This window comes from Ascaphus truei, chromosome 5, assembly GCF_040206685.1.
Source record: "Ascaphus truei isolate aAscTru1 chromosome 5, aAscTru1.hap1, whole genome shotgun sequence".
NCBI classification, from domain to species: domain Eukaryota; kingdom Metazoa; phylum Chordata; class Amphibia; order Anura; family Ascaphidae; genus Ascaphus; species Ascaphus truei.
This window is the reverse complement of record NC_134487.1, coordinates 285,676,381-285,692,816: the sequence shown is the minus strand read 5'-3', so window position 1 is coordinate 285,692,816 and position 16,436 is coordinate 285,676,381. Positions and strand designations below refer to the sequence as shown.

The window sequence follows — 16,436 nt, the reverse complement described above, 5'->3', positions numbered from 1 at the left end:
CAATCTTATCAAACGAGCCTTCTGGTGGCCCAAGATCGATTCGGACGTTAAGGCGTTCTTAAAGCATGCCTTACTTGTTCCAGCAACAAGACTCCCCGCAGTAAACCTCAAGGACTCCTACACACTCTTCCTATTCCTGATCGCCTCTGGAACCACTTGTCCATGGACTTTATTGTTGAATTGTCAGTGTCGAGAGGTATGAATACCATTCTCGTGATCATTGATCGTTTTTCTAAGCAGACACATTTTGTTCCTCTTAAAGGCTTACCCACCTCCTTTACTCTAGCGGATATTTTTCTCAAAGAGGTCTTTCACCTTCATGGAATTCCACTAACCATTGTTTCCGATTGGGGCTCTCAGTTTGTTTCCAAGTTCTGGCGCTCGTTCTCCCAAAGGCTAGGCATTTCTCTACACTTTTCTTCTGGGTACCACCCTCAAACCAATGACCAGACGGAGAGAACTAATCAAACCTTAGAGCAGTACTTACGCTGTTTTGTCTCGGATACACAAGATGATTGGGTGGATCTTCTTCCCTGGGCAGAATTTGCTCACAACGACTTACAGAATTAATCTACTCAAAATTCACCTTTCTTTATCAATTTTGGATTCCACCCATCACAACTCCCTATCTCTTCTCCACTTTCTGGCGTCCCAGCAGCATATGAACGGATTCAGATCTTACAGAATTCTTGAAAAAGGATCCAGGAGAATCTTAAGAACGCTATTTCCAGACAAAAATGTCAAGCCGACCGTCACCATCGCGAGATTCCGGAATTTAAGCCAGTAGACAAGGTATGGTTGTCCTCGAAAAACATTTGACTTAAAGTACCTACACTCAAGCTGGCACCAAGATACTTGGGTCCTTATCCAATTTTGGAGAGAATTAACCTAGTGGCATTTCGCCTATAACTTCCATCCTCTATGAAGATCCCTTCCGTTTTCCACATCTCCATGTTAAAACCCGCCTTCCAGAGTTCTCGTTTTCCGGATTCTTCTTCTATACCACCGGCTCCTCGACTCGTATAGGGTCAACAAGAGTACGAGATTCAGACCTTTGTGGACTCAAGAATTTCTAGAAAAACCATTCAATAATTGTTCCATTGGAAAGGATACGGCCCTGAGGAACGATCCTGGCTTCCTCATCATCAAATCCATGCCCCCGATGTCATCACACAGTTCCATCGGAAGTATCCCCTTAAACCGTACTGGAGTCGTCCGGAGGTCGCTCCTGCGGGGTGGGAGGGGGTGTATTGTGAGGATCTCAGCCGCGCGGTCTCACACGCGTTCCCGCAACTCTCCCGCGCACGCGCGGGGCTAACCCATGCAGAGCGGTACCCGCGGCTCGCGCAACACACATGCGCGCACTTCCGACGTCCCCAGTTGCCGCAGGGGTAGCCTCCGGATCGTGTCGCGCATCATTGTATTGTATTGTATGTCTTTATTTATATAGCGCCATTAATGTACATAGCGCTTCACAGTAGTAATACACATGGTAATCAAATAAATAACAGATAATATAAATAACAGATCATGGGAATAAGTGCTTTAGACATAACAGTAACATTAAGGAAGAGGAGTCCCTGCCCCGAGGAGCTTACAGTCTAATTGGTAGGTAGGGAGAACGTACAGAGACAGTAGGAGGGAGTTCTGGTAAGTGCATCTGCAGGGGGCCAAGCTTATGTATCATGTGTTCAGAATATCCACAGTGCTATTCGTATGCTTCTTTAAGCAAGTGTGTCTTAAGTTGGGTCTTAAAGGTGGATAGAGAGGGTGCTAGTCGGGTACTGAGGGGAAGGGCATTTCAGAGGTGTGGGGCAGTCAGTGAAAAAGGTTTAAGGCGGGAGAGGGCTTTAGATACAAAGGGGGTAGAAAGAAGACAACCTTGAGAAGAACGCAAGAGTCTTGATGGTGCATAACGAGAAATTAGGGCTGAGATGTAAGGAGGGGCAGAAGAGTGTAAAGCTTTAAAAGTGAGGAGAAGAATGGAGTGTGAGATGCGGGATTTGATCGGAAGCCAGGAGAGGGATTTCATGAGGGGAGATGCTGAGACAGATCTAGGAAAGAGTAGAGTGATTCTGGCAGCAGCGTTTAGGATAGATTGTAGGGGAGACAGGGGAGAGGCAGGAAGGCCGGACAGCAGGAGGTTACAGTAATCAAGACGGGAGAGAATGAGGGCCTGAGTCAGAGTTTTAGCAGTCGAGCAACAGAGGAAAGGGCGTATCTTTGTTATATTGTGGAGGGAAAAGCGACAGGTTTTAGAAATGTTTTGAATGTGAGGGGCGAATGTGAGAGAGGAGTCGAGTGTGACCCCTAGACAGCGTGCTTGGGCTACTGGGTGAATGATCGTAGTTCCAACAGTAATTTGGAAGGACCATGTTTGGGAGGAAGTATGAGGAGCTCTGTTTTAGCCATGTTGAGTTTAAGGCGGTGGAGGGTCATCCAGGATGATATAGCAGAGAGACATTCAGAAACTTTGATTTGTACAGCACGTGTAAGGTCGGGTGTTAAAAAGTATATTTGTGTGTCGTCAGCATTGAGGTGATAATTAAACCCAAAAGATGTTATTAGGTCACCTAGAGAGAGTGTGTACAGAGAAAAGAGAAGAGGTCCCAGGACAGAGCCCTGGGTACCCCCACAGAGAGATCAATAGAGGAGGAGGAGGTGTTAGCAAAAGAGACATTGAAAGTACGATGGGAGAGGTAGGATGAGATCCAGGATAGAGCTTTGTTCCGAATACCAAGAGTATGGAGAATGTGAAGAAGAAGAGGGTGGTCCACGGTGTCAAATGCTGCAGAGAGGTCGAGTAATATGAGCAGAGTGTAATGACCTCTATCTTTGGCAGCATGGAGGTCGTCAGTTATTTTAGTGAGGGCTGTTTCCGTGGAGTGAGCAGTGCGGAAGCCAGATTGTAGAGGGTCTCGGAGAGAATAGGTGTTGAGAAAATGGATCAAGGAAGAGAATACAAGACGTTCAAGGAGTTTAGTGGCAAAAGGCAGTAGGGAGACAGGTCGATAGTTAGAAAGACAGGTAGGGTCAAGCTTGCTGTTTTTGAGTAATGGTATGACTGTTGCATGTTTGAAGGAGGATGGAAAGGTTCCAGAGCAGAGGGAGGAGTTAAAAATGTGTGTGAGCGTAGGGATTATAGTAGGAGCAAGAGGTTTTATGAGATGGGAGGGAATGGGGTCAAGAGGGCAAGTGGTAGAGGGAGAAGAGGCGATCAACAACGACACATCCTCCTCTGAGACAGTGGGAAAAGAGTCAACGAAGGCAGGAGGAGAGTTAGGAAGAGGTGTAGGATGGGAGGAAGAAACAGAGGGGATGTTCTGACGTATGGATTCCACCTTTTCATTAAAAAAGTCAGCAAAATCCTGAGCGGAGATGGAGGAAGGAGAGGCAGCTGAGGGTGGTTTGAGTAGAGTATCAAAGACAGAGAACAGTCGGCGTGGGTTATACTTGTACATGTTGATTAGTGCAGAAAAGTAGGCTTGTTTAGCTTGCGAGAGGGCAGAGTTGAAACAGGATAGCATAAATTTGTAGTGAAGGAAGTCTGCGAGAGTATGAGATTTCCTCCAGAGGCGTTCAGAGGAACGAGTGGAGGAACGCAGCATGCGCGTGTGGGAATTTAGCCACGGTCTAGGGTTAGAAGGGCGAGGGCGGCAGAGAGAAAGCGGGGCATGTAGATCAAGAGAGGAGAACAAGGCAGAGTTGTAGTTTCTGACCAGGTTGTCAGGGTCTGTAGCAGAGTTGAGAGAGGAGAGGGAGGAGTGTAAAGTGGACTCAAAGTCAGGTAAGTGAATAGAGCGCAGGTTTCTGCAGAACCGGGGGTAGATGGAGGTGGAGAAGGGGAGAAGCGAGATAGAGAGAATGAGATGAGGTGATGGTCAGAGAGAGGAAAAGGGGAAATGGAGAAATCAGAGAGAGAGAAGTTTTTAGTGAAAACCAGGTCTAAGTAGTGGCCATCCTTGTGGGTGCTGGCTGCAGTCCACTGTTGAAGGCCAAAAGAAGAGGTTAGAGAAAGAAAGCGGGAAGCCCAAGGGAGAGAGGGGTCATCAATGTGGCAATTGAAGTCCCCAAGGAGAAGAACAGGGGAGTCTGAGGAGAGGAAGAAAGAGAGCCAGGATTCAAAGTGAGAGAGAAAGGCAGAAGGGGGATGAGTAGATGTAGGTGGGCGATAGATGACCGCCACATGGACAGGGAGAGGAGAGAAGATCTGGACAGTGTGAACCTCAAAGGAGGGAAAAGCAAGAGAGGGGGGAATAGGAAGGGTTCGGTAACGGCAGAGAGAGGAGAGCAGGAGCCCCACGCCTCCACCCCTGCCATCAGGGCGCGGAGTGTGGGAGAAGGAAAGGCCACCGTAGGAGAGGGCAGCTTCCAGAGCAGAGTCAGACTGAGTGAGCCAGGTCTCAGTCATCAGAGAGTGGCGCACGCATGACGCACCCGAGCTCCGTGACAACAGAGCTTAATCAGCTCCACAACCTTCACCTGCCTCCTGCTCTTACCCTATCACAGCCTACATTGAGGCCGCTCCTCTGTTCCACCCCTCCATGGGATTGGAACGTCCTGCCTATATATGCTCAGCTGTGCCACTGGCACTTTGGCTGAGCATAGATTCTTGTTCCCTGTGCTTAACTCTCAAGTGTTCTAGATTTCCTGCCTTGCCATGCGATTGTTTACCTGTGTACCGACCCAACTTGCCTTTGGACTACCGCTTCTCTGGACTACTGACCTCGGCTATCCTCGACCCTCCGCTACTCTCCTACCCTGACCCCGGCATTTGGACCACGACCACTCTACCATCTCCAGCTGCGACCTCAGCTACTAGTACCCACTACGTTCCGGACTTTCCTACCCTGACCTTGGCAAGTATATGCGACGACACTAACTTCTCCACTCCAGACCCGGCTATCTCGACTATCCATACTCCAGACCTGCCCCCGTGCCTGTCGGTGGCGTTATATCTTTTCCCACCTCAGGAAGAAAACAGGAACAAGTCCCTAATAACAGTGGTCAATGTCCATAAGACCTATGAAGTATACTTGATAAGTATTCAACTTGCTTGAAGACAGATTTCAAAAGCCTCTGTGTGTACCTCTGACTGGGTGTGCATGTAAGCTCATATATGGGGACATGAAAGAGCAGAAACCTAAGATATTGTATAAAGGACGAGATGTCTGTGAGCAAAAGGCCCTCTATATACACTCAGGAGTAAAGTCACCCTAGAGCAGCACACCCACTCCTCCAGCGATATATATGGAGAAGAAAGAGGATACTCGCATATTGCAGGCTGTCTGTATCAATGTGTGCATCACGCCAGGCATGTAGTAGAAGAAGTCCCAAAAGGAAAAAAACGCAGAGCACAGCTGCAAAAGAAATTTGTTTTGCAGCTATGCTCCGCGTTTTTTCCTTTTGGGGCTCCTTCTATGCCCACCTCAGTACCGGGGGTCTTCTTTGTGGTGAGCACAGCGGGACAGCGACGAAACGCGTTAGGGTGAAACACTTTTGGCTGTACCGGGAACCTGTTCTATTGTCCATCTGCTATTACGGAAGGGAGCTGCGGAACCAAAGATCGTTTGGCGCTGCGCCTGGGGACCGTTGTGTGGACGCACACCATCGGACATACCCGGCTGTAAGACTCGGCTGATCGCGATATACTTCCAACCACGAGAACCCGAGACCCATACCGGCAGACGAAAGCCAGGAGGCTGATACTTATGTCTATTGCGCATGTCCTACAGAATTGTTGTAAGTGACCTGATTTTAGCTCGTTTAATAAAAACACTATAACATTTACACTATGGAGCCCGCACTGTCCCTTTTTGTTTTTTAGAAGTATCAAGAAAGGTGGTTGATCCTGTGGATAGCTGTTCGGGAGATCCATTGTTTTTATTTTTGAGGTTTTATTTATATTTTTTCTTTTTGGCTTTTCCTTTCTCTCTCCCTTTTTCCCTGTGTTTCCGATTTCCCTTGCCCGGTCCCATTTTTCCTTGTCTTATATGTTGTTTGTTAGTTTGTTCTATGTTGTTTGTATCTACTGGCACAATTTATAACAGTGTTGTCTCTCACATTCCATTATTGGTAAGGATTGTATTTATATTTATTCTCTTTTTTTATTATTGATTGATTAATCGTATTGTTTTTTGTATTTATTTATTTTTAACGTTTAATGCGGCACTGTAATTTTATGATATATATATATATATGGGAGAGGGAATGGCCACTGACTGGCACTGAGAGCTTGAAGCAGGGGAGCCTGGTTCAATTCCCGGTGTCGGCTCCTTGTGACCTTGGGCAAGTCACTTTATCTCCCTGTGCCTCAGGCACCAAAAACATAGATTGTAAGCTCCACGGGGCAGGGACCTGTGCCTGCAAAATGTCTCTGTAAAGCGCTACGTATAACTAGCAGCGCTATACAAAAACATGCTATTATTATTATTATATATATGCAGACAGTTAAATATATCAATATATGTTGTTGATTTTTATAATATTGTATATATGTTATATATTGTTTTTTTATTGATAATATTGTGGCTCCATACATCTAACTGTGTTTGTTATTTTTGTTTATATCTTATCCCTCTTTCTCCCCCACTTGCCCCACACAATAATGGCTGCTGAGTGCTTCAACATCATGGAGCATGCTGGGATATGGAGTCTTTTCTCATTGTCCTTGCCTAGCCCACCCTCTCTTCCAGACTACTTTACCCAGCGGCCCGCGCGCTTCCGATGACGTAGCCGCGCGTTTGCTGCTGGGTGTCGTGGTTCTCCGAGCAGTCTTTTTAACTGCCTTCCTGCCCCGACGACGTGGGAAAGGGAACTACATTTCCCATCGGCACTTTCGGCGCTTCCTGCTCTATTACGGCCTCCAAACCTCCCAGCTGAGCCATGGTAAACAAACCGTGAGCTCTTCCTAACAGGCCTGTTTGAGGTTGCTATTACTTAATGTTAATTGTTAATTAGCTGTATTAACGACTCGGGGATGGGGGGTGTTAGGAATAGAGAGTAACTCAGGAGCTGAGGTATTAATATAATTTCGATTATAATTATTCTATATAATTGTAGCCATCCTGTAGTATTATTCATCTGGTTGGGATTGGATTCAATCTTTTATTTATTTTCCACCTGGACCACACATTTAAAACCTCACCCGATATGGATGACAGTAAGGTGAGTGCTCCAAACCCCCCAATTGGTACTACTGATAATTATTAGAGTTGGGCAAATAACAAAGTGATTCTCATGATAATGATGTTAAGAAATGAATTTCAAAGCAGTTTTATGAATTAAGTAGAAATAGCTGTGTTGCAATAGTACAGAGTAAATGAGTATTTAAGTATTAGGTGATACCTTTTTTTTTTTTAAATTTGGACTAAATAGATATTATCAGACAAGCTTCCTCAGGTCAGCAATGACTGATTTGCAAAGATTCCATGAGTTTAACACCGATGTGAAAAAAAAGAAAAAGAAGAGAGCCATCTACGGCTGTGCTTATAGTGCCGACGTTGCGTCAAAACAAATGCATTGTCGCCGTTATCGGCGCTTATAGTGTGCGCGACCAAGCGACAGCGCTACCGAAAATCTGGTAGTCACTGTTATTTGATTTTTTCAGCGACTGTCTCCCCTTGTGGCCAATCGGAGAGCTTCTCCGTCCCTCTGCCCTCCCCCTTTCTGACGTCACTGGCCTTGTAGCCAGCGATGTCGCCTAAACTTAAATTACAACTATCACAATGGCGACGGGTGACGTCATTGGTCGCGTCGCCGGTAGTGTAAGTGCGGCCTAAGGCTGCGGTCTCAGTGCGTTCTGTAGCACGCTCGGCAGGGGGGGGGGGGGGGCGCGTGCACAGCGCTTCACTGCGGATCACGGTCCTGGGAGAGAGGGATAGTTTGCGACGGGAGGGTTTGCGGGGGCATGGCCATGACCTCATGCGACTGGTTCGCCCTCATTGGCTGAACTGCCGGCGGGGGCGTGGCCACGCCTCTGTTGCAAGTTCCACATACAAAAAAATTGTATGTGTGGAAACTTGCAGTACAGTGCGGCTGCTAAATGCGCGCTGACGCATGTACTGGGCCCGGATAGATTGGGGGTCGGTGCTTGTGCGGCGTGCGCTGCAGAACGCACCTGGACCGCAGATGATGCAGAGAAAGAATAAACAAACGGCAATACATGGATGAAAGGGGCAGTGAGACACAGGACCATACATGATCAGCAGTGTACAGGGTGTGGGGATGCAGGGAGGGGGTGGGGGTTGATTGTAAAATACACGTAGAGGCATGGAGAAACATTGCAAAAAAATGATGGTAGTGGATTAAAAATCCCATATCAGCAATTGTCCTCTTGTTTTAGTGTCAATGTGTATTATTATTTTGAGTTCAAATGTTTTCTGTTCTTGAGTACTTTTAAACATTCCATTGAGGATTTGAATTTTTAAGTAATTTATGGAATGATCTGGCTGTGAGAAGTTGTCCCACAGGTGTGCAATATCTTCCTTCATGGTGTATTATTGTGTGTCTGTGTAAGTTCATTCTGGTTTGAAGTTTTTGGCTGGTTTCACCAATGTAGCATCCTTGGTCACATTTTGCTGCATTGAATCATATAAACCACATTCCTTGATGTGCAGCAAAATGTTCCTCTGACATTGAGTGTTGTATGTACAGGCAGTCCTCGTTTTACAAGGCTTCGCTTTACAACGAATGGCTTATCCAACGCTATGTAATGCATACCTATGTTCATTTTTACAACGCCAAAACAGCTTATCCAACGCTCTTATAACGCTTTGCAAAGTTATATATTATACTATATATTATATTTTGTTATAATATATATATATATATATATATATATATCATAATACTGAGTTAAGTTATGGTGAGTAAAAAAAGTGACAAAAACCCTCCACAGGAAAGCAAATATGCAAATACAACTGTATGCTCATCTGCATGTCTTAGGCAGGTCTGCAACATATATATATATATATATATATATATATATATATATATATATATATATATATATATACAGTATATACACTATATAATTTGTGTGCTGCGTATCTTATTGCCTGCATAAAATATTTGGTGTATTTTAGTGTTAAAAGAGCCTTCAGGAACGGACCTTTCATTTAAACAGTGTTCGTATGGGAAAACGTGTTTCGCTTTAAGACGTTTTGCTATCCAACGCCATTTTGAGTAACGCATTGTGTCGGATAACTGAGAACTGCCTGTATGTGACTGGCTATGGGATCTTGGTATATATGTTTGCAAAGTTTGCAGCGTGTTGTTGCATGGTCTTGTGCCATTAACAGTGTCCTTCAGTTCGTTATGAAGTTCTATTGACTAACTTCTGTTTGAGGTTTGGAGGTTGTCGGGATACGAGGTTTGGGGAAAATGTCTTTCATTGTTTCATCCGTTGTTAGCATGGTTTGTAGGTTTTTCTTTTTTCACATTCCCTCTAGGGCAGGATTGTATGTAGCCATACAATGCATACATAGTGGCATGCGCCTGGTTTTTGTTTTTCCTTCTTGTATTGGAGCAGGTGTTCTCGTGGGGCTTTAAGTGCAGTTGTGATTGTTGTGGCAATTGTCTTTGGCTTGTATCCCTTCTGTCTGAATGATTCAGTCAGGGGACGGAGGTGTCTGTTTCTGTCTTCAGTGTCAGAGCACATGCAGTGATATCTTATAGCCTGGCTGTGTATGATGGCTCGTTTTTGTAGGAGTGGGATGGAAGCTGGAGTTATGGAGGTAACTACATCTGTCTGTGGGTTTCTTGTCTACAGATGTGTGTAGTTTGCCATTCTTCAGTGTTGCTGTTATATCTAGAAAGTTCACTAGGCTTGCTGAATAATCTATTTTGAGCTTAATGGGTGAAATGAATTCAAGGACTCTCTAAAATTGTTTGAGATTTTCTTCGGCCCCTGTCCATATTATAAACAGATCATCAATGTGTCTGTAATATTTGTAAGCTTTGTGAAGGCATGTAGTAAGGAATCTCTGTTCAAGATTGGCAATAAAAAGATTGGCATATTGCGGTGCGATCCTGGTGCCCATTGCAGTCCACTTTAGTTATTACTAGCTGAGAGCCCCGGCGTTGCCCGGGATGTTTGTGGTGTGGGTGTGGCATTTGGGTGGAGAGTGGTCCACGCGGCCCATGTGCGGTGGTAGTGCTGCTGTGGCTGTACTGATGGTGATTACAGAGACATTTTTCAGGCACAAGTCACTGCCCCGTGGATCTTACAATCTATGTTTTTGGTGCCTGAGGCACAGGGAGATAAAGTGACTTGCCCAAGGTCACAAAGTGTCGACACCGGGAATTGAACCAGTCTTGAGGACTGAATTTGAGAACTCCAGAGCTAACTAGTGGTTAAAGAGTGCAAGCTTTCTGGACCACAAAGATCCTTTCATCTGCCTGAAGAAGGGAACCTAGTGTCCTTGAAAGGTGACTCTATATTTTTAACCATTAGTTTGCTATAAAAGGTATCACTTTTGTTTGTCTGTTCTACGGGCTAACACAGTACCATCCTTTTATTAATGCAGTAAACCAAAGCACAGCCATTCTAGACATGGCTAAAGTAGGACACGTCTGGTCTGTCGTAGACATGAGGTTTTGAGAGTGTTGGGTAAAGTATTCCCCAGGGGAGAAATTCAGAGTGAGAATGAGAAGTGGCCTCTTTGTGAGATCTGTGGACAGTAAGTGGACAATAATAAAATATCGTTGGGTTAATCCAAAGCTCTTACAGACAGGGACTTCTATCCACATGTTTGCTTCTGTGTTATGGATGAGTACATAGGAGGACACACAAGGGCACAGGCAAAAATAATTATTTGCCACAATCTGACGTTTCGGTTGAGAAAGGTTGTGTGGATCAACCGAAATGTCGGATTGTGTCAAATCTTTTTGCATAAGCCCGTTTGTACCCTCCTCGCTATGTCTTCCGCCATATAATTCCTTATTGGACCGACCAGGAAAGACCTCTGTAAATTGGAGCACCGGCAAACTATATACTTCTTGTTTTTTTGCTTTATGGAGTGCCTGGGAAACCCCTTCTTTACTTCTTTACTTCTGTGTTATTTGTAGAACTCTCTTATGTTTGTCACACCCTGGGTTTGCGGCCGGAAGATTCCCACGTCTCCTGTTTCATTCCTCGCTGTCGTTCCACAGGTGACCGGAGGGAAGGTGAAGAAGCCCGGGAAACGAGGGAGGAAACCGGCCAAGATTGACTTAAAGGCCAAGTTGGAGCGGAGCCGGCAGAGCGCCCGGGAGTGTAGAGCAAGGAAGAAGCTGAGATACCAGTACCTGGAGGAGCTGGTGTCCAGCCGGGAGCGAGCCATCTGTGCCCTTCGGGAGGAGCTGGACATGGTAACATCCCTCATCCCTCCACCAATGTGTCTTAACCATTTCGTTGAAGGTTGTGTAAACTTGAAGCAGAAACCTTTGATGTTTTGAAAACTGTACTTTGGTGGACCAACTGTACGGTTCTTAATGGGATCAAAGTGTATCACAACCTACAACAAATCTAAATTTCCCCAGACCCCATATGGTTTCGGGAAGCAAATAAAGATCACTTGGGTAAGATGCAAGGGAGACATTTCAAATAACTAACCGGAACAAAATGAAAACGCAAGAAAACAGCCTGTGCAGGGGGTGAGAATCCTGTAACATGTGAGAGCGTAAGGGTATATACACACACACACACACACACACACACACACACACACACACACACACTACTATTTAAAAGCTATATTATTTCTTTAAGTTTGCACCTATAACGCAACTCTCTTTTTTTTTTTTTGATTGGTGATTGATCTCTTGCACAGACCTCCCTTTCAGTATTGTTATAACTTTTTTTATATACAGTAATATAATGATTAAAAAATATTTATATGTCAGATTTTGGGTTAAACAAAAGGTGATTACCCAGATGTTAACTCTTTAACATGTCACTACTACACTGGTCCTAGGAGGGATTGGTCCCCTACCTTTGACAGTGCTGGGAATACAGCGGCACCGGAGTGACACTTGACCTCCGGCACGTCCGGGTCATGTGATGGTCAGGGTACATGATTAGGCCAGTGTAAGAGTTCACTTGCTTCCAATGCGAAATGCATTGCAGGCCCTCCTGGCGGTGAAAGGGTTAACGTTGGCAGAGATGTCCTGGGTATTGTTGTGAGTGGCCCCCGTCACCTCCCCTCTCTGCCCCTCTTTCCCTCGCAGTACAAGCAGTGGTGCAAAGCGATGGACCAAGGCAAAATCCCGTCTGAAATCAAAGCTCTCCTCAGCGGGGAAGATCTCGGCAAATCAGCCCCCAGCTCCGGGAAGCCACTCCGATCGAGCAAAACCGACACCGGAGAGAAATGTCCCTGTGAGTACCGGGGCCGGGGTGGGTCAAGACAGGCTACATATGGGGCGACCAACTCAAGTCCTCAAGGGCAACCAGCAGGTCGGAGTTTAAGGATATCCTTGCTTAAGCACATGTGGCTTAGTCGAAGAGCACATTTACATGTCTCAGACAGGTCTGCAACCCTTCCTTTCCCCCATTATCTCTTATCTTAGCGTACTATGCTTCCACGGCAGCTAGGGATTCTGGGTAATGACATGCAAATGAGTACTCTGTGTGTCACCTTCTTATAAATGCATGAAACATATAAAAAAGAAAGTGGTATGTATGTATGTATGTCTTCATTTATATAGTTTCATTAATGTACATGGCGCTTCACAGTAGTAATACACGTGTCAATCATATAAATAACAGATCATGGGAATAAGCGCTTCAGACATAAAAGTAACACTTAGGAAAATGATTCCCTGCTCCGAAGAGCTTACAATCTAATTGGTAGGAGGATAATACAGATACAGTAGGAGGGCATTCTGGTAAGTGCGTCTGCAAGGGGCCAAGATTATGTATCGGGTGTATAGTATCAGCCACGGAGCTACTCATATGCTTCGTTAAGCAGGTGTGTTTTAAAGTAGGTTTTAAAGGTGGATAGAGAGGGTGCTAGTCGGGTATTGAGGGGAAGGGCATTTCAGAGGTGTGGGAAAGGTTTAAGGTGGGAGAGGGCTTTAGATACAAAGGGGTAGAAAGAAGACATCCTTGAGCAGAAGGCAAGAGGTGAATGTGAAGGAGAAGAGGGTGGTACACAGTATCAAATGCTGCAGAGAGGTCGAGTAGTATGAGCAGAGTGTAATGACCTCTGTCTTTGGCAGCATGGTGGTCATTAGTCATTTTAGTCAGAGCTGTTTCAGTGAAGTGAGCAGTGTGGAAGCCAGATTGTAGAGGGTCTAGGAGAGAATAGGTGTTGAGAAGATAGAGCAAGCAAGAGAATACAAGACGTTCAAAGAATTTAGGGGCAAAAGGCAGGAGGGAGACAGGTTGATAGTTAGAAAGACAGGTACGGTCAAGCTTGCTGTTTTTGAGTAATGGTATAACTGTTGCATGTTTTGAAGGAGGAGGGAAAGGTACCAGAATAGAGGGAGGAGTTAAAAATGTGTTCAAAAATAGGGATAATAGTAGGAGCAAGAGGTTTTAGGAGATGGGAGGGAATGGGGTCAACAGACCAAGTGGTAGAGGGAGAAGAGGAAATTAGCAGTGCCACATCCTCCTCTGTGACAGCGGATAAAGTTTCAAGGAAGGCAGGAGGAGAGTTAGGAAGCGGTGTAGGATGGGAGGAGGAAACAGAGGGGATGTTCTGATGTATGGATTCCACCTTTTTCCTTGAAATAGTCAGCAAAGTCCTGAGGTGAGATGGAGGATGAAGAGGTAGCAGAGTGTGGTCTGAGTAGGGAGTCAAAGACAGAGAAGAGTTGGCGTGGGTTAGACTTATTCGAAATATTAACTAGACTTTAATATTCAGTCCGGGCACAACGACACACGTCCAAATACAGCATGGTGATAGCACCCTGAAAACCGACGACAAATCCCAAAATTATGATAAAAATGAGTAGAAACAATGAATGTCATAATTATAGCATTGGAGAAAAAGTTGTCATTTCTCCTTTTCAGCCTTTTAATACCATTTTACACACATGGTGAAGCCCCTTTAAAAATGTGTTATTTTGTGCAGCCCTAACTCCTTTATTCTATATAGGTGAAATGACTATTGCTGCAGTGGGGCTTACATTTTCTAAATAATTAACCGCTGTCTATATTATTTATAACATTGCAGTATAACGTAATTACCAAACTGAAAGAGTTACTTAACAAATATGGGAAAATACAATTATTGGGTCTTCAACAATAAAATATCCGCCATAACTATATTTGATGGCTGGGGCGGAGAGACTGGTGACCTCTGTCAGACCTGCCCAACTCCCTGGAACACGGACTGAAAATCACTGACACAGGAGATGGTATTCAGAAAAGTGATGGGAATCCCGACCTCAATGATCCAGTGTAAGATGATCACCAGTCTTTCTATCCTTTTTCTCTTTTAGGAACACGCCTCGTGTTTCCTGGACTCATCGACACGCTGGCTGCCACTGGAGGAATGGACAGGCTGTCTTGCTGGGAAGCTACACTGGGACCGGCGCGGCCTTACACGTGGCCAAACTATGACAGTGACGCGGGGCGATCAAGGAGTAAATGCCCCCTCCCTCCCCCAAAAAACTGGTGTTCATGGAACATCTCATCATTGCCTTGTTTGCTAGGGGGAAAAAAATAAGGTTTTGGGTGACATCACAAGGGAAGGAACACTCTATTACTCCAGTCGTTGTTGTTTCCTGTTGCACTTGGAAATAATGTAACCCCTTTTGCGTCAAGGGACCCGTTGGCGAGAGCCCCGCCCGCGCTTAACGAGCATTGATCGCTCTCTGTTACCTTTTTTATGAGACGGGAGCCGCTGTTTAATTGCGACCAAAAGCTTCACAAGCACCGGTGCATTTCTGTCAACTAAAGCATGAGGAAGCAAGGTAAAAATCCCTGTAGAAAGCATGAAAGGTAGGAGCGCAGGGGATTACATTGCGGGTTTCTACTTGCTTATTTGCCCCCCTCTTTGGGCACTGCACCACTTAAAGCGAATGTAATAAATGATTCACTTTAGAAATATAGGAGCGTATAAAATATATAAAAATTAAAAAAAAAAAAAAAGCAAAACTGCCCCCTTGTCCTTGGGCTTTTGTGAGAGTATTAAGAAGGATGTGCTGTAGTGTCACCCCTGGGATGCAGCCTGTGTATTATTAACCCTTCTGCAGGGGGATCAGCCTTGAGCATGGCCACTTTATACACTGGTATGGTGTCCTGGGGATGTCTGAATACTGGCGAGGGGTGGTTAATGCCTTAGAAATATCTCTTCCCTATTTGAAGCAGCAATGTAGGTTTGTAGAAAGAGACCCTGACCCCCTACAGCAGGAGTGGCCAACTCCAGTCCTTCCGGGCCACCATCAGGTCTGGTTTTCAGGATATCCCTGCTTCAGCAGAGGTGGCTCAGATTATGCCACTGATTGAGCCACCTGTGCTGAAGCAGGGCTATCCGGCAAACCTGGCCCTTGAGGGGGATATGGAAAAAGGTGAAAATTGCTGTGTACCAGACAAATTAGTGGTGGTTATTAAAACATAAAGGTCATGTGATTAACATACAAAAACATGTGTAGTTGTATATAGTGTCTATCACATAACATGGTGATTGCAACGTATATAGTGTAAAACCTGTGTTGTTGACAAATGAGATTCTGCTGCAGTTTAATTAGGATGGCTCAACATCCTAAGGGGTTAATAGAGCAAAAAAGAAGAAAACGGCGCAAAAAATCTCATGGTGTAGTAAATTAATTTATATTGTGGTATTCGAGCAGCAGGTAAGTATTGCATGTACGTCATAGTGAAATCAAATACACGTGACATGTTTTGGTCATGTTACCAACGTGGCGAAGACAGCTGGTCCCCACACCGAGCGACGACTCCCACAGGCTACAATCGGATTGGAGGTCCTGGACATCTTCTCTTTCCCCAAAGAAGTCTTTAACTAGGAAACGCGTAGGAATTAAGAGTGCAGGCTCTGCACAATTTGGACTCCAGATACTGTTACTGCCATATAAGCTTGCGGCAATTGGACCTTTTTGACTGTCTACCGGTGAGTCGCCTACTTGGTGACACAGCCAGTGACGTCATCCGCAGCCGGTTGAGTTTGGCAAGTGTAATCGGCCTAAGCCGTCAGTGTGGAAGGACAGTAACGCTCGAGCCACCAGAAGCGTGGACAGGCCCCGGGAACATCAGGAACTGACTTCCCACTGAGAAGACGTCCAGGACCTCCAATCCGGTGTGAGCCTGTGGGAATCGTCGCTCGGTGTGGGGACCAGCTGTCTTCGCCACTTTGGTAACATGTCCAAAACATGTCACGCGTATTTGATTTCACTATGACGTACGTACAATACTTACCTGCTTGAATACCACAATATCATTTTTCTCTACTGGCCCTTGAGGACTGGAGTTGCCCACCCCTGCCCTATAG

General features: G+C 45.4%; 1 protein-coding gene across 2 annotated transcripts; it reads left to right on the top strand.

Moving 5' to 3' along the window:
- The first annotated feature begins 6,796 nt into the window (after nucleotides 1-6,796).
- On the top strand, nucleotides 6,797-15,804 carry CREBL2 (cAMP responsive element binding protein like 2). 2 transcript variants are annotated; one of them, XM_075602464.1, is made up of 4 exons: nucleotides 6,797-6,888; nucleotides 11,155-11,352; nucleotides 12,211-12,358; nucleotides 14,428-15,804. In XM_075602464.1, coding segments are annotated over exons 1-4 (351 nt in total). In that variant the 5' UTR covers nucleotides 6,797-6,885; the 3' UTR covers nucleotides 14,430-15,804. The 2 variants fall into 2 exon arrangements, with proteins under 2 accessions (XP_075458579.1, XP_075458578.1); XM_075602463.1 differs by having other exon boundaries at nucleotides 6,841-7,167.
- Nucleotides 15,805-16,436: the final 632 nt, after the last annotated feature.